General features: G+C 37.9%; 1 protein-coding gene across 1 annotated transcript in view; it reads left to right on the forward strand.

Moving 5' to 3' along the window:
• Nucleotides 1–824: 824 nt before the first annotated feature.
• Nucleotides 825–21,214, forward strand: part of TSBP1 (testis expressed basic protein 1) — a 63,815-nt gene continuing 43,425 nt past the window's right edge. The window contains exons 1-12 of the mRNA XM_088831303.1: nucleotides 825–837; nucleotides 2,719–2,805; nucleotides 3,546–3,578; nucleotides 3,992–4,024; nucleotides 5,108–5,140; nucleotides 5,226–5,255; nucleotides 5,349–5,369; nucleotides 6,594–6,614; nucleotides 7,135–7,155; nucleotides 16,906–16,926; nucleotides 20,247–20,285; nucleotides 20,835–20,855. Coding sequence (XP_088687429.1) covers nucleotides 825–837; nucleotides 2,719–2,805; nucleotides 3,546–3,578; nucleotides 3,992–4,024; nucleotides 5,108–5,140; nucleotides 5,226–5,255; nucleotides 5,349–5,369; nucleotides 6,594–6,614; nucleotides 7,135–7,155; nucleotides 16,906–16,926; nucleotides 20,247–20,285; nucleotides 20,835–20,855 — 373 coding nt within the window. The remainder of the gene's footprint in view (nucleotides 838–2,718; nucleotides 2,806–3,545; nucleotides 3,579–3,991; nucleotides 4,025–5,107; nucleotides 5,141–5,225; nucleotides 5,256–5,348; nucleotides 5,370–6,593; nucleotides 6,615–7,134; nucleotides 7,156–16,905; nucleotides 16,927–20,246; nucleotides 20,286–20,834; nucleotides 20,856–21,214) is intronic.

Genomic DNA, 21,214 nt, shown 5'->3' on the forward strand with positions numbered 1-21,214 from the left:
GAGTGGGAGGAGAAGGGGAGGACAGAGAATGAGATGGCTGGATGGCATCACCGACTCGATGGACTCGGGTTTGAGTGAACTCCGGGGTTGGTGATGGACAGGGAGGCCTGGTGTGCTGTGATTCACAGGGTCGCAAAGAGTTGGACACGACTGAGTGACAGAACTGAACTGAACTGAAACACTTAATTAAAAGGGACTTTACTGCTCTTTGTCCTCCACAATGGCTTGTGAAATCCCATTCACTGGCTCATTCTTCCTCGCACCACAGACCTCTTATCTTTCCCTTACTACATTTAACTCCATTGCCTCAGCTTCATGATTCATCCTTCATTTGTTTCAAGGAACCTATTTTAAAATATAGAAATGTTTTTCACTTTTAATCATCAAACATTTATTAAGTCCCTAACTGCCTCAAGAGTTACAAAGATGAATGAAACACAATCTTTGGCCTCAAAATCCCTGGAAAATTAGAAATTATTCCAGAGCCCAGACAGAGTAAGTTTAAGATCCTCCAAAGTGTTCTGAAATCTTTACAGCCTCTTGGTTCCCCTCTTCCTTTCCTCCTGCCTCTAAGTTCTAGTTCTTTGTTATGACACACATTCCAGAATTTTCAAAGGCCATACTCCTGTAGTCGGCTTAGGTCTGATCAACCTGAGCCACACAGTTCCTCTGTGACTCTCTGCATCCTTGTCTACAAGGGCCACCCCCACATCCAAGTTCATACTGCTCATAAACAGTGAGCTTGGGGAGTTTGTTTTATCTTGATCACCCTCTGACAAAGAAATCCAGATGACACAGAACCCACTGAAGACAATACCTGGAACATGGCAGTCTTGGGTATGGACTGATGCCTTCTCTGAGGCCTCCTTGACCCTATTGGCTCAGGAGTTTTCTCTTTGGGAACTTTAGTACAACTGCTTTCCCTTCCTTTCCTGCTTTCTTTCAAATTCAATATCCTTTCTTTCACTTTCATTGATTCCTCTGGAAGTCTGAGGAAAACAAACCCACATTCAACCTGTGGAGTGAGTACTGATTTCTCCCAGTTTCTGGAGTTGGAATTGGTCAAAGAAAATAGCTATCTTCTGGAGAAATGGGAAAATTCTCAGTCTGTTATCTCACTTCCTGTAATATTGCTCACTTTATAATCTTCCTCAATTCTTCCTCTTATTTTCTTCAGAAAGAGAGAGGAAGATTTTCTTAGCGGTCTAACATAAGAACATTCCAGGCACCATTCAACAGGCTTGATCCAATACCGTACATGTTTATTCCTTCCTCCTCTAAGGATTATTTCATATCAGATATGAAATTGTTACTTTCATGATAGAGGAAAAACTATTTACTCTTCATTTTAGTGGTCTATTAGAAGCAAATCTCTGAAGGTTATTTGGTAAGAGAATTTTCTCTTCTGACCTAATACCTAGAAGACTCAGCAGACATTTTCCTAATTTGCCCTAATTGGAAGTATATTGTTACATCTTGAGGTGAATTCACACATTGCTTTTTTGCAGTATCTTTAATCTTGATATAATTTTCTTAGCCCTTCAGAGTCCACTTTTCTTCAGCATTTTTCACAGTCGTAGGCAGATTTACAGTTGTTTCTTTAATTCATTCATTCCTCCCATTCTTTCTCCCATCCTTCCTCATTCCTATCTGTTTTCTCTCTCTCTTTCCATCTTTCCTTCCTCTTTTACTTCTCCCAAAGCCTCCACAGTCTATGTTCTTCATAACCACAGCAATATAATCTAGTTAAGATTCTCTCTCTAGTGACACATAAACACACACTAAGGTTAGAAAGTCTCACTGTACTCTCTCCTACTGACCACAGTAGCAACCCTCATAAATATCTATCTTATAATGAGGGATTTGGTAAGTGATGTTTGAAAGTCTTTTTCAATAAGAAATTTCTGTCCTCTGCTGTGACTTGCATTAGTATGAACTGAATGACCTACAGTCAAATTTTGTGATCACCCATGAAAAAAATTTTGAGCATTCATTTCTTATATACATATAATGCAAATTTTATAAACATACTGATGCTAAAGCTGAAACTGCAATACTTTGGCCACCTCATCCGACGAGTTGACTCACTGGAAAAGACTCTGATGCTGGGAAAGGTTGGGGGCGGGAGGAGAAGGGGACGACCGAGAATGAGATGGCTGGATGGCATCACCAACTCTGTGGACATGAGTTTGAGTGAACTCCGGGAGTTGGTGATGGACAGGGAGGCCTGGCGTGCTGTGATTCATGGGGTTGCGGAGAGTCGGACACGACTGAGCGACTGAACTGAACTGAACTGAACTACTCTAATACATAAAGAAAACAGAAAGTCTAAAATTTTAAGTTACCTAAAAATAAAACTAATATTTCTTTCTAACATCCAAATGGATTTCTTTACATGTCACTGGTTCCCACTAACCATCTATTGCCCACAGAGTAAGGCATTCAATGAGGAGGAAATCAGTCAGATTTCCCACTCTAAACCAAGGGTACAAGCGTCTGAGGGTCTTAGTATCTGACCAAAAGGACCAACAGAAAAGCCAAGAAATGGGAGGGAAAATATGTGGGGACAATAAGATGATGAAAAAGGAAAAACAGAGTTGAGGTAGCACAAAAGGGGGTGAAGGGGAAATGTCTATCTGTATGTAAGAGGTGCCCAGAAATTGTCTCTGATAATGACCAGGTCTAAATAAACAGGCTACAGGTGAGTTTTTGTTTCAGAAATAGTTTTGGCTGTCATCCTGACTCTACTGGGACTTGCCATTCTGGCTATTTTGTTAACAAGATGGACACGGCGCAAACAAAATGGTGAGTAACAATGAGTGAAAATGGATATTCCCTATGAAAGCCACAGAGGCAGGAATGTCAAGATTCAGTCTGAGTTTGTTTCTATTTACCAGATATCTAGAGACTTTTCAGTATTCTGGAAATCCATTTCAATACATGGAATCTGTGACCTATTAGTGATTCCCCCTGCATCTCACATTATAGAAAAAAAAAATCACATTGAGTTTAACAAGCAAAATAACATGAATAGTCTAAAATAAAGTTATCTGAGCTCCAAGGAAAATTACCTTAGGAAAACAGAAGAGAGACGGCACTATACTAGTAGATACCACTGGTTAATATTAAATGGAAATAATTCAATATTTTTAGTGATTAGGGAGCTGATAAGAAAAAAATATAGAGTAATAGTAGTCAGTGAAACAGAGATATGGCTCAGCTCTACATTGACCTATTCCTGTGCCATGAGACATCTTCAGGATTTTTCTTAGCATTCTTTCCCACTTCCTTCTAGTCAACTGCATCTCCTCCTTATTTCTCATATTCAATGCCTGTAAGTTCTCAGAGAATAGTAAGTCATATGGAAGGATGAACAAAACAAGGCTGACTGGAGGCATGGGAAAAAAGGTAGGAACCAGTAATGCATGATGTCAAGACCATTTGGGGAGCAAAAAAGCATGGTTTAGAGTGAGAGAGTTGGAACAGGATAAAGAACACCTCTCACACGTGGCTAATAGAAATATTTTTGCTTAATTCTTCCACAGAAATTGATATCTCAAGATACAGTTCTGAACAAAGTAAGTACTTATACCCACGAGAAAAAGAAAGTAAGCATTTATGAAATTTCCATAAATCACGGACCAAATCTGTCTTGTTTACCATTGCATTTCCAGCACCTTGAATAGTGCATTATTCCATGAACTGAACTTCCAAGTTCCTGGGAGAATTTCACCAAGAGGGAAAAGCAACTCTGAGACCCCTTCTGATTATTATTCAGCCCAGATAATATTATGCAAATGGTGACTGGCATGGTCACTTAGCATAATCTACTCCTGCTACTTATGCACAGTCCTTAGTTCCTGCAAAGTAAATTAATTCCCCATCATTACCTGTTATCAGGGGTTCATGTCTACATTAGGTCTCAGAGTCTTAAAGCCCCACCAATTTTCAAGAAGCAAAATCATGGAGCTCGCTCTCCTTTTTCTTCCAGGTGCTGGTCTGCTGGACTATGAGGATGACAGAGGTAAATAAACTAGGAAATACTAGAGAATTAATGGAGGAAAGTGCTCTTTAGGGAATAAAATGGACTCATCTCCCTTTGAGCGTGATTTATTATGCAGCACATCTTTTGTTGTTATAATTTCCAACTGCCAAATCATCTCCTTCTGCGTATACAAATACGTGAAAGATTGTGTATTTTTTTCTGAGAAAAGACAAATATGTTCCCTTCTTAAGACCACTAAAAGAGTTCTTTCCAGTTCCTGTTAATCCCAAGATCTTGGAAAGGTTAATGAACTTTTGAAATGAAACAATTGCCTGGATGTGTAAAATGAGAATAAAATACATAATTCATGAGCTGTCATAAGATTGATCTGCATACATGAGGATACTTTATAAGGTATAAAGTATAAGAGGTGAGCACAGCTTATATTATTATCTTCGTATTAGAAGATTAAATTGATACACAAAGGGTTAAGATACTTATCCAAATTCACCTAGCAAAGGAAGGAGTTGAATAGTGAAGCCTATTTGTGGCCCTGAACTCAATATTCACACTCTTACATCATACTATCCCAAATTGGTTTAAGACCAAAAAAGGCTTATTTTATATGAGTATTTATTATTATAAATAAAGCTACACTCTGTCCCTCAAATCAGAACATGTGGTCTGACATGGGTGATAAAATGAAATGATAAAGCTTATTTGAAATAAAACATTCAGAAATCCAGTGATTCTAAGGAGGCTCCAAGGCGCACTCTACTTCTTTGTAGGGACACACAACACACACACACACACTGCAAGCACATAGATTCATATCCCCAAGAGGAAAGAAAGGAGAAAGTAACTTGGTCACTCTGCTTGTCCCACATTTGGACTCTTGGCCCATTTCCCCTCTTCTTATCTCTATGATTCATCTGTCTCGACCAACAAGAAAGAGGAGCAAAGGGCCCTGACAATTTCCTCTTTCTTTTCTGAAACAGAATCCAAAGAAAATGAGAATACCTGGGAAACTAGAAAAATCTCTTAGGAGCTAGATTGAAACTAATGATGAAACATTTCTTGATGGGCCATTAGCTAACCTTATCTGTTTTTCCCCCCCAAAAGATTTTTCTTCTCCAAGATCTAAAAGAGGAAGAGGTAAATAGATTTTCACCTAATAAGAAAATAATGTAGACATAGTTGTCAAGATAGAATCTCATTATATTTTCCTCTTCTTTTTTAGGATTCCGGAATTTATACTCAACAGAAAGTGGTAAACAAATTAGATCCCAACTTGCTAAGAAATTAATACAGAAATTGTTTATGAGAAATTAAGAATCTCTATTTTTTTCCCTCAATCCTCTAGACATTTCATATCATGATCGAGGTAAGTCTATTTAGAGATTAGGTAAAATTAAAGGAAAATCTATACTTGTTTCCTGTTATACATGAAGGGCTATAAAACCTACCCAGGTAAAAGATAAGAAACCAAAGTAACATATAGAAGATTGTGACACTCAGAAATGTTCAACTTCACACTGTGAGACACTTTTTCCCAAGTGCTATTCATTCCTCACCTATTTACTTCCTAATTGGTTTAACAAAAGTAATCTGAGTGACTCAGGAGAAATTCAGTATCTTAGAGCTCAGAAATGCTAAATATTCAGGGAGACTTTCTTAATATAAATGCTAAGAAATGAAGGAATAAACCCCTGAAAATTCATCACATTAGGGTATGATCTGTGCATGGAATGCACTGAATTTATTTTTAATGTTATTAACTTCTATAGCAAACGTAGCATTTTCTATCTTTGAAATATCCATAGAACCATAAGAAACAAGTAGCATTAATGGAAAGCAGAGAAGATTTTGTGTGTTTTAGTCTTAATTCACATTACAAAGACAACCAAGTATGGAAGCAAAGAACTCACTTTCAGAAAAAGAGCTGGGAAAAAAATACATGCTGTCTTCACAATTCTGGGTGGATCTTTAACAATTTTAGTAAAATATCAAATGATACCATTAAGCAACATAATTTAAGTCACTTCCAGAGTGCCAGCATTATTTATTTTTACATTTTCATGAAAATAATAGTGATAATATGACAAATTTTTGTGTAATAGTGATAACATGTCAAGTTTTGTATGTCTCTGGAGCTTTCATAGAAAGTCTATTTCCATGAAATCACTAAAAAACAAGTTTTAGATGAAAAGATATACATCCAATCACAATAAGTATATGCATATGGATTCATTATAATTTGCCATATCATCATTGAACTTGAATTTTCAATCAGCTGAGTAAATCTTTTTCCATTTTTTCTCTTATTTGGCCTCAACTTATTTTATAGCTAATATGTACTGTTTTAGTGTTTCCATGTATAGTTCATTATTTCTTCTCACTACACTTATTTACCTTAATCAACCTTTGCTGCCCTTTTTTTTTTTCTTCTGGCCTGTTATTTGGTTCATAAATTAAGGCATGAAGAGATTTTGCCTTAGTTTCTTGCTTACTTGGATACTGAGGGTGTTGATTGAGTAATCCTCCATAATGATATCAAAACTATAGAAAGAGAAATTCAAAATGACTTTTCTTTGTTTTGTGTTTTTAGAGGGATACAACAGAAATTACAGTGAGTATCCTCTTATTTCTCAAAAATAGTGTGTTTGCCATTAAGTAACATATCCCTAGGTTGTTAAAGGGTTGGGGAAAGAGAGATCCTATCAGTTTATATGACTACTAAGCATTAGACAAGGTCACCCAGTGCTGGTTTAGGATAATCTGTCAGTAACACATTTCCAAACTGACTGAAAGGAAAGGAAAAAATATATATAGAAAATGTTGAGTGTGAGAAAAAGTGATAGACACAAATAGGGAGAAGAGAAAAAGAGACAGGAGAATAGAAAAAAATGCAAGCCACAAGTTTCATAGGAATAGCGTCCATCTACTAAAACACGAAACCCTTTACGGAGATTGAAGGGATGAGAGATCTGCTGGACATGTCTTCCAGTGCCCACCCCCAAGTTAGTGGATCTCCCTCAGCCAGGGCTTCATCTCCGGGAAGTCTGCAATGACTGAAGCTAATAGGCAAAGATTAGGGATCCAAATTCTGATGATTTGCCTCCTGTGTCCCTGTGTTGTGTGTGTTTTAGCGCCATCAACCAGCTCCCTCGGTAAGTTCTTTGTGGCTTCCTTTCAATTCTACTGTCATCTGGTTTGCAAGTGCTGACGTTCTTGTATTTCATTTTTTCTTCCTCTTAAAGAAGTTTTAAAAATAAAGTATAAAAATAACTAACACTTGTAAACCCACACCCTAAATTTGATAACTAGTATTACTTTTGTCATAATTCTTAACTATCAGGTAGAAATCTTCTGTCCACATTTGTAGATTTATTCTACTCTCTCCTCTTCCCAAAAAATTATAAGTGTATTATAAATCTTTTGTTTATTTTCACATATTTATATAATCTCTAACACTTAACAACATATAGTATTGTTTTGCATACATTTTTAAAAATTTTACTAAAATGGCATCATTCTAAAACCATCATTACAACCTGCTTTTTTTCCCCAAAAACATGGTAATATTGAGATATATAGAACTCCAAATTATGCATTTTAATCATTGAATGATATTCTAACTTACAAATATACATTATTTTTTATTTTTTCCCCTACTGATACATTCTTAATGTTTCCAATTTCTTCTGTCACAAATAATACTATCAAATGTCCAGTAAGTGGAAAATAGTTTATTCAAGGTACCTACCCTGAAGTGAGATGGAGGAATCACACTGTGTATGAACATTCACATAAGTTAGGGACATTTTAAGTTTACTATTGTGTGAGTTCCATGGTAGTTACACATAGCAAAATGTGCTATGTGTGAAGCATAGCAAAATGTATAAAAGTTTCCCATTTTCCTGCATCAATTCAAACCTAGATTTGGTCATACTTTTATACTACTGCCACTTTGATAAGTTATTTTTTTACAGTCATAGATGTATATAAATGTTTGGGCATTTTTTGGGTTTATCATCGTTTGCTTCATCCTGTGCCCTTCTTCTTTTACTTTGGCCCAAACACAATCCTTTCATGGTTCTTTAAGCCCCATGTGTGTGTAAAAATTTTTCTAAGCCTTTGTATAACTGAAAATAGTTTTACTTCACCCTCAGCCTTAAACGAAAGCTAAGCTGAGTATATAATTAACAATTATTTTTTTCTCACACTTTGAAGATTTATTCCATTGTCTTCTGGCATTTACTACTGCTAAGAACATGCCACTATTTTGATGACTGTACCTACACAAATATTGTTTTAAGATTTTATCCTTACAGTCTGCATTTTAATTTATATATATATATATTAATTATATATATATATAAGCCACTTATTTCCCCAGTGGCTCAGCAGCAAAGCATTCACCTTCAATGTAGGAGCTGTATCTATCTAACAAACTATAGTCTCTTCTTCTAAAATAACTGTCAAATATGTGTAAAGATTCTCCTCACAGCTTCAGGTCTGGTAACATCTCTTTCATATTTCTCATTTGCATTAGTTAACTCCAGCTCCTATAAAGATAAATCTTAAAATTTCCGTGATTCTATTCATAAAAAGCCCATTATTCTGTAATATCAAATATGCCTGGTTGATGCTTAGCTCTTCTGTCAGCAATGACTTACGCATTCAAGTTCATCTTATATCTCCATCATCTTTACCTTATGGCTTCTAAGTTCATCTTGCCTACCTTACGTGAGCAGAGAGGAAAAAGTTTTTAGATCATGAGTGGGAGACTTTTACGGATAAGCCTGGATGTTGTCTCACACATCACTTCCAAATAATTGTCTAGAATTCAATCATATGGCTACATCTAATGGCAAGGGAATCTGGGGGCAATAGTTTAACCATGTTGTATTAATTTTTTATTGCTACTATACCAAATTGCCACAAATTTAAGGGCTTAAAACAACACAAATTTATTATTTTATAGTTCTACAGATTAGAAATATGACATGTCTTGACTAAAAATCAAGGTGTTTACAAGGCTGTATTCTTTCTGGAAATTCTAGGAGTCAATCTGTTTCCTTGCTTTTTCAGCCTCTAGAGGCTGCCCACATTCCTTGGTTTATGGTCCCCTTCCCCCACCTTCAAAGCTAGTTAAAATAAGCTGAACTTTCACATCATATCACTCTGAACTTTGTTCATTATTACATCTCTTTCTTTGACGCCCTTCAACTTCCTGCTTCTGTTTTTAACACTTCTTAATATTACATTGGGCCCACACAGATCATACAGAATAATCTCTCTTTTTTAAGATTAACTGATTAGCAACATTAACTCCATTTGCAACCCTGATTCCATGTAATCTAACATAGTCACAGATTCCAGGGATTAGGATGTGACAATGGAGGACAGTGGAATGGAGGGGTTCTATATCATTTCCTTATTTCTCGATGCTTGATCCTGGATGTTTTCCTCAGATTATAGCATTCACTAATTCTTTCTCTGTGTTGTTGTTTAGTCACCAAGTTGTGTCTGACTCTTTTACTACCCCATGGACTGTAGCCCGCCAGGCTCCTCTATTCACGGAGATTTCCCAGCAAGAATATTGAAGTGGGTTGCCATTTCCTTCTCCAGGGGATCCTTCTGACCCAGGGATTGAACTGACATCTCCTGCATTGCAGGCGGATTCTTTACCACTGAGCCACTGAAGAAGCCCAATTCTTTTTTTTATTATTTTAATTGTAGGCTAATTACTTTACAATATTGTGGTGGTTTTGCCATATAGTCACATGAATCGGCCATGGGTATACATGTGTTCCCCATCCTGACCCTCCCTCCCACCTCCCTCCCCATCCCATCTCTCAGGGTCATCCCAGTGCACCAGCTCTGAGCACCCTGTCTCATGCATCAAACCTGGACTGGTGATCTATTTCACATATGTTAAATACATGTTTCAATGTTATTCTCTCAAATCATCCCACCCTCGCCTTCTCCCACAGAGTCCAACAGTCTGTTCTTTACATCTGTGTATCTTTTGCTGTCTTGCATATAGGGTCATCGTTACCATCTTTCTAAATTCCATATATATGAGTTCAGTTCAGTTCAGTCACTCAGTCGTGTCCGACTCTCCACGACCCCATGAATCACAGCACGCCAGGCCTCCCTGTCCATCACCAACTCCCGGAATTCACTCAAACTCATGTCCACAGAGTCGGTGATGCCATACAGCCATCTCATTCTCGGTTGTCCCCTTCTCCTCCTGCCCCCAACCTTTCCCAGCATCAGAGTCTTTTGCAGTGAGTCAACTCTTCGCATGAGGTGGCCAAAATATTGCAGTCTCAGCTTTAGCATCAGTCCTTCCAATGAACACCCAGGATCGATCTCCCTTAGAATTGACTGGTTGGATCTCCTTGCGGTACAAGGGACTCTCAAGAGTCTTCTCCAGCACCACAGTTCAAAAGCATCAATTCTTCGGCGATCAGCTTTTTTCACAGTCCAACTCTCACATCCATACATGACCACGGGAAAAAACATAGCCTGGACTAGACGGACCTTGGTTGGCAAAGTAATGTCTCTGCTTTTTAATATATTATCAAGGTTGATCATAACTTTCCTTCCAAGGAGTAAGCGTCTTTTAATTTCATGGCTGCAATCAGCATCTGCAGTGATTTTGGAGCCCAAAAATATAGTCTGACACTGTTTCCACTGTTTTTCCATCTATTTCCCATGAAGTGATGGGACCAGATGCCATGATCTTTGTTTTCTGAATGTTGAGCGTCAAGCCAACCTTTTCACTCTCCTCTTTCACTTTCATCAAGAGGCTTTTGAGTTCCTCTTCACTTTCTGCCATAAGGGTAGTGTCATCTGCATATCTGAGGTCATTGATATTTCTCCCAGCAATCTTGATTCCAGCTTGTGCTTCTTCCAGCCCAGCGTTCCTCATGATGTACTCTGCATATAAGTTAAGTAAGCAGGGTGACAATATACAGCCTTGACGCACTCCTTTTCCTATTTGGAACCAGTCTGTTGTTCCATGTACAGTTCTGACTGTTGCTTCCTGACCTGCATACAGGTTTCTCAAGAGGCAGGTCAGGTGGTCTGGTATTCCCATCTCTTTCAGAATTTTCCACAGTTTATTGTGATCCACACAGTCAAAGGCTTTAGCATAGTCAATGAAGCAGAATATATGAGTTAGTATACTGTATTTGTGTTTTTCTTTCTGGCTTACTTCACTCTGTATGATAGGCTCCAGTTTCATCCACCTCATTAGAACGGATTCAAATGCATTATTTTTAATAGCTGAGTAATATTCCATTGTGTATATGTACCACTGCTTTCTCATCCATTCGTCTGCCGATGGACATCTAGGTTGCTTCCATGTCCTGGCTATTATAAACAGTGCTGTGATGAACATTAGGGTACACGTGTTTCTTTCAGTTCTGGTTTCCTCGGTGTGTATTCCCAGCGGTGGGATTGCAGGGTCGTATGGCAGTTCTATTTCCAGCTTTTTAAGGAATCTCCACACTGTTCTCCATAATGGCTGCACTAGTTTGCATTCCCACCAGCAGAGTAAGAGGGTTCCTTTTTCTCCACACCCTGTCCAGCATTTATTGTTTGTAGACTTTTGGGTAGCAGCCATTCTGATCGGCATGAGATGGTACCTCATTGTGGTTTTTATTTGCATTTCTCTGATAATGAGTGATGTTGAGCATCTTTTCATGTGTTTGTTAGCCATTTGCATGTCTTCTTTGGAGAAATGTCTGTTTAGTTTTTTGGCCCATTTTTTTATTGGGGAGCTTATTTTTCTGGAATTGAGCTGCAGGAGTTGCTTGTGTATTTTTGAGATTAATTCTTTATCAGTTGCTTCATTTGCTATTATTTTCTCCCATCCTGAAGGCTGTCTTTTCACCTTGCTTATAGTTTCCTTCATTGCGCAAAAGCTTTTAAGTTTAATTAGGTCCCATTTGTTTATTTTTGCTTTTATTCCCATTACTCTGGGAGGTGGGTCATAGAGGATCCTGCTGTGATTTATGTCAGAGAGTGTTTTGCCTATGTTTTCCTCTAGGAGTTTTATGGTTCCTGGTCTTACATTTAGATCTTTAATCCATTTTGAGTTTATTTTTGAGTATGGAGTTGACTCACTGGAAAAGACTCTGATGCTGGGAAAGGTTGGGGGCGGGAGGAGAAGGGGACGACGGAGAATGAGATGGCTGGATGGCATCACCGACTCTGTGGACATGAGTTTGAGTGTACTCCGGGAGTTGGTGATGGACAGGGAGGCCTGGCGTGCTGTGATTCATGGGGTCGCGGAGAGTCGGACACGACTGAGCGACTGAACTGAACTGAACTGAACTGATGGTGTTAGAAAGTGTTCTAGTTTCATTCTTTTACAAGTGGTTGACCAGTTTTCCCAGCACCACTTGTTAAAGGGATTGTCTTTTCTCCATTGTATGTTCTTGCCTCCTTTGTCAAAAATAAGGTGTCCATAGTTGTGTGGATTTATCTCTGGGCTTTCTATTTTGTTCCATTGATCTATGCTTCTGTCTTTATGCCAGTACCATACTGTCTTGATGACTGTTGCTATGTAGTATAGCCTGAAATCAGGTGGGTTGACTTCTCCAGTTCCATTCTTTTTTCTCTAGATTGGGAAGCCCAATTCTTTCTCTGAGTCTCTTCTCTTTGTTTACCCACCTAATGATTTTTATAATTTAATGACTACATTTTCTACATTTATTCATTCCATTTTATTCTTTATCAAATATAGCTTCTTCTGAATTAATGTTATTCTTGCTTTATGGATTCTATCCTTTATTAACTTCCCTTGGCTCAGCTGGTAAAGAATCCACCTGCAATGTGGGAGAGCTAGGTTCAATCCCTGGGTTGGGAAGATCCCGTGCAGAAGGGAAAGGCTACCCACTCCAGTATTCTGGCCTGGAGAATTCCATGGACACAGTCCATGGGGTCGCAAAGAGCTGGACATGACTGAGCGACTTACACTTCACTTCACTATTTGAAAATCTCTTTTGAATTGCTCTTCCTTCATGTGTTGTCCCATTTGTTGTGACTACTGTCTATCACAACAGGAGGTTTCCTCAGATATAGTCTGACTTCTGTTTGTGAGCTCACTGGTTATCATCTGTTTGAGTTTCTCATAAATCTTTGTTGTATAATCCTATTACTGCACAGACTTTATAGGCCAGTTTTTATAATAGTTTCTACATGCACAGTTTCTTCCCTACATGAGGGATTCAAATGTGAGCTCTATACCTGAACTCAGCTTACACTGAGGTTCTACCATTGCTGATGACTCTGTTTCCAGCCATGGCCTGGTGCAAACAGGTTGCTTCCTGGCATATACCACCTAACCAACAGGTGAGAATTAATGATGCCCTTTTCACAGATTGAGCTTTTGTGAGTCTTAGATATACAAGAAGACTAGTCCCAGGCTCTCAAAATGCATAAGACACAAGGCCTTCATTTTTGTTTCTAATCGGCTGTTGACATCCCAGACTCCTGTTAAGATACACGAGTGATGAAACTTCCCATTCACCATCCAAAGTATGGATTATCTCTTAATATATTATTCTAGGAGACTTTTTTGCCTAGTTTTCAAACTCAGCTCTACATTCTAAATTTTTAAGAAATATTATGCTCAACTTTTGCAAGTGATTAGAGAAGAGGGTAAAATATCCATCTTGACAGTGAGCCTTGACATTTTATCTTCTAACGTTCAGGTACATCCTGTTTTTTCTTGTTATTCAGCATTCCCATAGGACACAAATGATTTTGAAATGGAAACCCTTTGTTGAAGCAGTTATATAGTAATAATTTGGTGCAACAAAGGATCTTTCAAAGGAGAAAATAAGACGAAGAAAATTAAGGAGAGGGAAAAGGAAGAAGAGAAGAGACAAGAAGGAATAGGGGAAAGGACAAAAGCAGCAGGATCAGAAATGAAAGAAGACATGGAGGCAGGAAGGTTTCTACGGCCTGAGAAACTATTAATCCCCGAAACAGTGCTATTCTTTTAATAAAAGAAATTAAATGATGGATTGCATAGATCTTGCAGTCTGGTCCTATCTTAAAACTAGAATAAATAAAATCTGAAGTTCATGCCCAAAAAGCAATCCATAGATGGATATCCATCTTCCCACCAGATGGCACTGCAACTGATAATAGAAAAGGGAATGTGACCTCTTTCCATAACCTCTTCCTAATATAGCAGCTATAGAATCTAAGTTCTCCCTAAGACACACTGATCTTTTTCTGTTTTCTTTTAGCACTGTCTCAATCCAATATTGGTAAGTTCCTTTCAGTTTAGTCGCTCAGTCATGTCCGACTCTTTGCGACCCCATGGATTGCAGCATGCCAGGCTTCCCTGTCCATCACCAAATCCTGGAGTTTACTCAAACTCAAGTCAGTAATGCCAGCCAACCATCTCACCCTCTGTTGTCCCCTTCTCCTCCTGTTTTAAATCTTTCCCAGCATCAGGGTCTTTTCCAATGAGTCAGTTCTTCACATCAGGTGGCCAAAGTATTGGAGTTTCACCTTTAGCATCAGCCCTTCTAATGAATATTCAGAACTGATTTCCTTTAGGATTGACTGGTTGGATCTTCTTGCAGTTCAAGGGACTCTCAAGAGTCTTCTCCAACTCCACAGTTCAAAAGCATCCATTCTTCAGTGCTTAACTTTCTTTATAGTCCAACTCTCACACCCATACATGACTACTGGAAAAATCAGAGCTTTGACTAGACGGACCTTTGTTGGCAAAGTAACATCTCTGCTTTTTAATATGTTGTCTAAGTTGGTCATAGCTTTTCTTCCAAGGAGCAAACGTCTTTTAATTTCATGGCTGCAGTCACAAATTGCAGTGATTTTGGAGCCCCCCCAAAAATAAAGTCTATCACTGTTTCCACTGTTTCCCGATCTATTTGCCATGAAGTGATGGGACTGGATGCCATGATCTTAGTTTTCTGAATGTTGAGCTTTAAGCCAACTTTTTCACTCTCCTCTTCCACGTTCATCAAGAGGCTGTTTGGTCCTTCTTCGCTTTCTGCCATAAGGGTGGTGTCATCTGCTTATCTGAGGTTATTGATATTTCTCCCGGCAATCTTGATTCCAGCTTGTGCTTCATCCAGCCTGGCATTTCTCATGATGTACTCTGCATAGAAGTTAAATAAGCAGTTTACATCTTCTTTACATCTACCATTTACATTTACCAGGTACTTTACATCTTCTTAACAACCCTATGAAGCAGACATTACTACAAATACTCTATTTTAAATGAACAAACTTAGGTGCAAAAAGAGTTAAGCAGTTTGTGCAGGGTCACATAGCTAGCAAGTAAAAGAATGAGGATGTAAATTCAAGCATTCTAGCACCTGATCCCTCACAATAACTAAAGAGAACTGATTAGGATCCCATTTAAAGAGTTTCATGAGAATTATGTGCTTTTTAAATCAATTAATTCAGACTTTTGTGGGTTTTTATTATTCCTCAGTGTCTATTCCAGGAATTCTTATTTAAGTATTCTATTTCTCAATTCAGGAAAGAGAAATGAGAGCAACTGAGTAAAAACAAAGGAGAATATAGGGCAACTAAAGAAAGTTTAGCCAAGACTCAGGTCTTCCAAGCTCCCTGAAGAGTTTCAACCTTTACAAAGGTTGAGCAGAAAAAGTAAATGGCCTCCATGCTCATCACTTGCCCTAAACATTTTTCTGGGCTTCAGTCACAGCACTAAAGCAAAGAATCTTTAAAAATCTGTGACCAAATCTCACCACAGGTAGAACAGAGAATTGAGTGCTCCCTCAGGATGAGAGGGTGAGAGTCTTTTTCTCATGCTTCTCTTCAAAGGGGAATTAACTCTGACGTTTTTAAGGAGTTGGCCTCAAGGATTTATCTGTGTGTCCATTTAACGGAGTTCAGGGATTGAGCATGTTCCCAGTTGTTTCTCCACCACGAAGAATGTCAGCCCTTTTGCTTCTCCATTATCGTAGATTTTATCAGTTAATGATGAAAGGCCCAGGAATATAGAACTTCAGTCTGTGAATTCAGACTAACTAGATTGTTAAAAGTTGAGCTGAAAAGTGTTGTTAAACCCTATTATTTTAGAGAGTCATTAAATAAGGTCTTGAAAGATAATGAAAATTATCAAGTTTCATATAGCAATTTAAAATGTAACAAGGCAAGTAAGAGAAATGCTCATCTTTTCTGCACTGAATATACTGGGGATTCATTCTACAGAAGTTTGTATGTTACTATTACTGTCATAATTATTATCATTAATAATTATCACGTTTTCTCTATAACTTAAATTATTTTATAAGAACACTCCAAAGATCAATAGAAAAGAACAGAAAAAAAATTGAGTTTATAAGTAGGAAAGAAATTACTTTTTAAAAGAATATTCCAGGAAGAATAGAAAGAGGAGAAAATTGAGTGGGGTACAGAGGAAAGTGCACTAACTTAGAGTCAGAGACACTGGAGGCTAAAACCGCCCATAATTTTTTGGGTATTCAGGCACAGACCTTTGCATCTCTCAGTCTTGGTTTTTTGTTTGTTTTTTTTATAAAAGTAACATGGCCTTTCTTTGGTTCTTGAAGCTATCACATTTTGGAGAGGATACTCTCCAAACTGAAAAGAGAAAAGGGTAAGGAATGGAAAATAGGGGAAATAAAAGGTGCTGAATAGAATCATTATCTTGGGAATATAGTAAATTTGAATTCTCTCCCTAAAATTTCCACTCCTGCATAGTGTCCAAGAGGAAAGAAGATTTGAGACTTAAAGATTTGAGAGGTGTGGTAACTTGTACCTACAGGAGAATGGAGGGTCTAATGTACAGTTTCTGGAAAGACTTGGGAAATAGGTGGATTATTTAAATAATTAACTCTAGACTGATTTGAATATTTTCTATTGTTCTTTAGTTTTACCGCAAGAATCTGTGAGTAAGTTTTCTTTTTGTTTCAAAATCTGGTTTGTAAGAGCTCTATATAAAATGAGAGGAGATAAAATCATGTGAACTGAATTGCAGCCTAGAAAATGTAATGAACCTATGATTTTAAAATGTTGTTCTGGGGACTTCCCTGGTTGTCCAGTGGTTAAGACTCTGCACTTTCACTGAAAGGGACACAGGTTCGATCCCTGGTCAGGGAATTAAGACCTTATATACCATGCAGCATTGGAGAAGGAAATGGCAACCCATTCCAGTATTCTTGCCTGGAGAATCCCAGGGACGGGGGAGCCTGGCAGACTGCAGTCTATGGGGTCGCATAGAGTCAGACACGACTGAAGCGACTTAGCAGCAGCAGCATACCATGCAGCACAGTATAAAAAAAAATTTTTTTTTAATCTGGTTTGTAGGGCTTCTGTACTAGGCAGAGGTAATCTCCCTGTCTTATCTGTTCCCTGCTTTGTCAGAGTGACCAGGCTTGAGGCTCACAATTCTCCACCTTCTCTTTCATTAATTATCTTACCTATGTCATATAAAATGCCACCTGTAGATGTATTTTGTTTGAACAACATAACATTATTTTCAGCTTTGTATTTTGTGGTTTTAGATAGGGTGTCCATTTTTCAAATGGCCAACATCCCCACTAGCCCCATAACTAACATTCATAATTCATGAGAACTGATGTCTCCTAACAGCAACTAAGCTTGTGATACCCACAAAGATAATCAGTATTGTGATTTCTGTCCAGTATGGAAAATTTAGCACTTTCTAAGAGAACTAATTCTGACATTTTCATTAAGAAGAGTAACCATAGAAACCACATTCTTTTTTTTTTTTAGCACGTTTTTCAGAACAGAATTTACTAGATTGACATTTTTTTCCTATAATTCAATGTTGCAGACTCTCATGAGAATTTCTTTTTTTTTTTTGGTTTTGCCATATATTGACATGAATTCGCCCCGGGTTTACATAAGTTCCCCCTCCTGAACCCCCCTCCCACCTCCCTCCTCCCTTTATCCTCCCTCTGGGTCATTCCTGCATGCCAGCCCCGAGGATCCTATAACATGCATCAACCCTGAACTAGTGATTCGAGAAACCACATTCTTAATAAGAAAAAGCACATAGTGGCACTTAGGCAAGATACTCATGTCATCATTTTTTAGCTACTTCTCCACTCCGAAAGTCAGTAAGTGGTTATCTTTCACTGTCCTACTTATTGTCTTCACTGTAGACAAGACTACAAAACTCTCAGTTTAAAATTTTCCTGTCCTCGTTATTCTATAGTACTTTAGGTCAGGAGTAGAAAATAGATGATACGCATGCCACCTCTGTTCACACTTTTGCCGGTGGCAGACTTCAATAATGGATCATAGTTCTCTTTCCTGCTCATTCCTGCTCAGCCCACATGCGGCCTAAAATTCTCCTAATCTCCAGGGAGTTGCAACTTAGAATTGGCATACAACTCAAATGTGTTTGTCATTCTTAACAATATATGTATTTTTAAACTACCTTTATTCGGTAGCGGGCATGACATGTTACTTCAATTTATACCACTTAGAAAAACTGACATCTCTTCCCAAATGCTGAAGTAGATCTCATCATTTATGGAAAAAGCTATTATTTCCCACCTAACATAAAAAACTGGAGAAGGCAATGGCAAGCCACTCCAGTACTCTTGCCTAGAAAATCCCATGGACAGAGGAGCCTGGTTGGGCTACAGTCCATGGGGTCGCTACTAGTCGGACAAGACTGAGCAACTTCACTTTCACTTTTCACTTTCACATATTGGAGAAGGAAATGGCAACCCACTCCAGTGTTCTTGCCTGGAGAATCCCAGGGATGGGAGAGCCTGGTGGGCTGCCGTCTATGGGGTCGCACAGAGTCGTACACGACTGAAGTGACTTAGCAGCAGTAGCAGCAGCAACATAAAAAACAAATAAACAAAAACAGAGTCATAAATATGCAAATGAAAACAAAGATTTACTATGTAGCACTGAAGATTATAGCCATTATCTTGTAATAACTTTTAATGGAGCATAATATGTAAAATACTGAGTCACTATGCCATACACCTGAAACTAATGTATTTTAATTCAACTATATTTCAATAAGTATAGTTGGGCTTCCTTGCTGGCTCAGATGGTAAAGTATCTGCCTGCAATGCGGGAGACCTGGGTTCAATCCCTGGGTCAGGAAGATCCCCTGGAGAAGGAAATGGCAATCCACTGCAGTACTCTTGCCTGGAAAATTCCATGGACGGAGGAGCCTGGCATGATACAGCCAATGGGATCACAAAGAGTCGTACATGACTGAGCAACTTTACTTTATGCTTCAATAAAAAGAGAAAAAGAAATTGTAAACTTTGCAACTCAAAATATTTCCTACTAAATATAATTGTTTAAATAAGACTTCAGCACTCAGTGATAAACAAAGAGGATAAAAATACTTAAAAAACAAAGAGCTGAATAGGTTAAAAAAAAAAAAAAGGACAAAGTGACGAAAGTAACAGGGAGCAAGAATATCAGTGAAAATCTCTAAAACAGGAAAGTTAAAGACCAAAGTAGGTTCTAAGTCCAAGTCATAATTTTATATATATGCAAAACCTTGGGAATTCCATGAGAAAATTAACTCATTTCATTAAAAAAAAAACTTGGTTCAGTAAAGAGACTTTTGGCATCTGAAAATAAGATGGGTTTTTCAAGCCACAAACAACAGTTAAGAGACTGCAAGGTAACTAAGAAAAACAAAAGGATAGTTTTTTTAAGAGTAAAATCACACAGATTAATAAATCAGAAAAACATACTGAAATGCTCATAATTATGTCCTGTCACCAACATTCAGAACTTTCTAAATGACAGTAAGGAATAAAAGAGAGAAACAAGAAAGTAGAAGAAAAGTAAAATAAAGCTGAATACCTTAAATGCAGTGAAAACTGACTATTTTGCAGAAGAATTTCATTCCTTGTAGTCACTGAATATTTCTTTCCATAACATTTCTATTTGAACTTCTCAGCTTTCCTATCCATTATTATGCTTGCTTTTTCACTGCAACATTGCATGTAAGACAGGAGATATGATTTCCATTTTAAAGATTAGAAAATTAATGTTTCAAAGGTTTAGTGACTTACCCAGTCAAAGAGCTAGAAAGTTGCAAAGCTAGGACTCTCTAATACTGGATCTTTAACCTCAAGGGTATTTGTACCTCATGCCCTCTGAAAGTCTAAATCGCAGTGGGATTATATTTGTCAATTTTCTTTCTCTTTTGGTTAAACAGCAAACATTTATTTCTCAAACTTCTTGTCAATTTTCATCATAGGTGATACAAATGACTTAAAAGCAACTCCAGAACTTTTACGTAAGTTTCCCCTCAACTCAGTTGTTTCCATCTTTTGCAAAGTGCCTACTACTGTGGGACTGGGCTGGGGGGAGTGGGGAGTGCCTACTATTAGGGGACTGCGGGGGAGGGAGTTGAGGAGGCACATAAAGATGGAGGAAAGAGAACGATTACTCATTATTTTATTGCTCTCCTTTACTGGTATGAAGAACTTGATGTTGATTTCAGGATCCCCCTAAGTAACTAATGATTTTCTCATTTTGCAAAGTGGAAATTCCGCTAATAAAAAATAATTAACCAAAAAGTAAAATAAAATCCCTAGTTCAATGGGGTCATTTGGCAAAAAGAAACTTTTAGAAGGATCTGACAAGACGACTATAAAAATTGAGAATACAGAAAATAATTGGGGAGAATATGATCTTATTGGATTCCTAAGGAAAAGGGTGTGGGGGGGATGCAGATTCACCTCCTCACTGCCCTCCATGTAAATCTGATATGTAGTAAATGCTTATTCTGAAACTCCATGAAATGTACATTCTTCAGTCAAACTTGTTTATGTTTACATTTTAGCTGGCACTGTAGGACCCATAGGTAAGTTCTTTTTCTGTATTTTAATCCTCCTGTGTTTTGCATCACTATACAGTTAGAATATGTAAGACACTCCTATCCCTGGATGTTTTTAACCCCTCCTGCACAACGTGCTAATTCTTTTCTCTTTATTCTCTAATATTATCTTAACAAGCTAGGTTCCTCTGTGAGGAAGTACTGTCAGTTTTAATTATATAAAAATTTTGAGATTTGGTGGCAGAGGGAAGTGTTAGAAAAGTAGGAAGTTTCCTTTCTAGAAATCCCAGTAACACTCAGAAGATGAGGATAGTGAGTTCCAGCTCGCTGACCTAGGATACCCGGGATATTGTTGACAGCTGTGTGGAATTTATATGCCCTGCTAT

The sequence above is a fragment of the Moschus berezovskii genome, chromosome 23, assembly GCF_049115385.1.
Source record: "Moschus berezovskii isolate FMDL1 chromosome 23, NW_MosBer_1.0, whole genome shotgun sequence".
NCBI lineage: Eukaryota > Metazoa > Chordata > Mammalia > Artiodactyla > Moschidae > Moschus > Moschus berezovskii.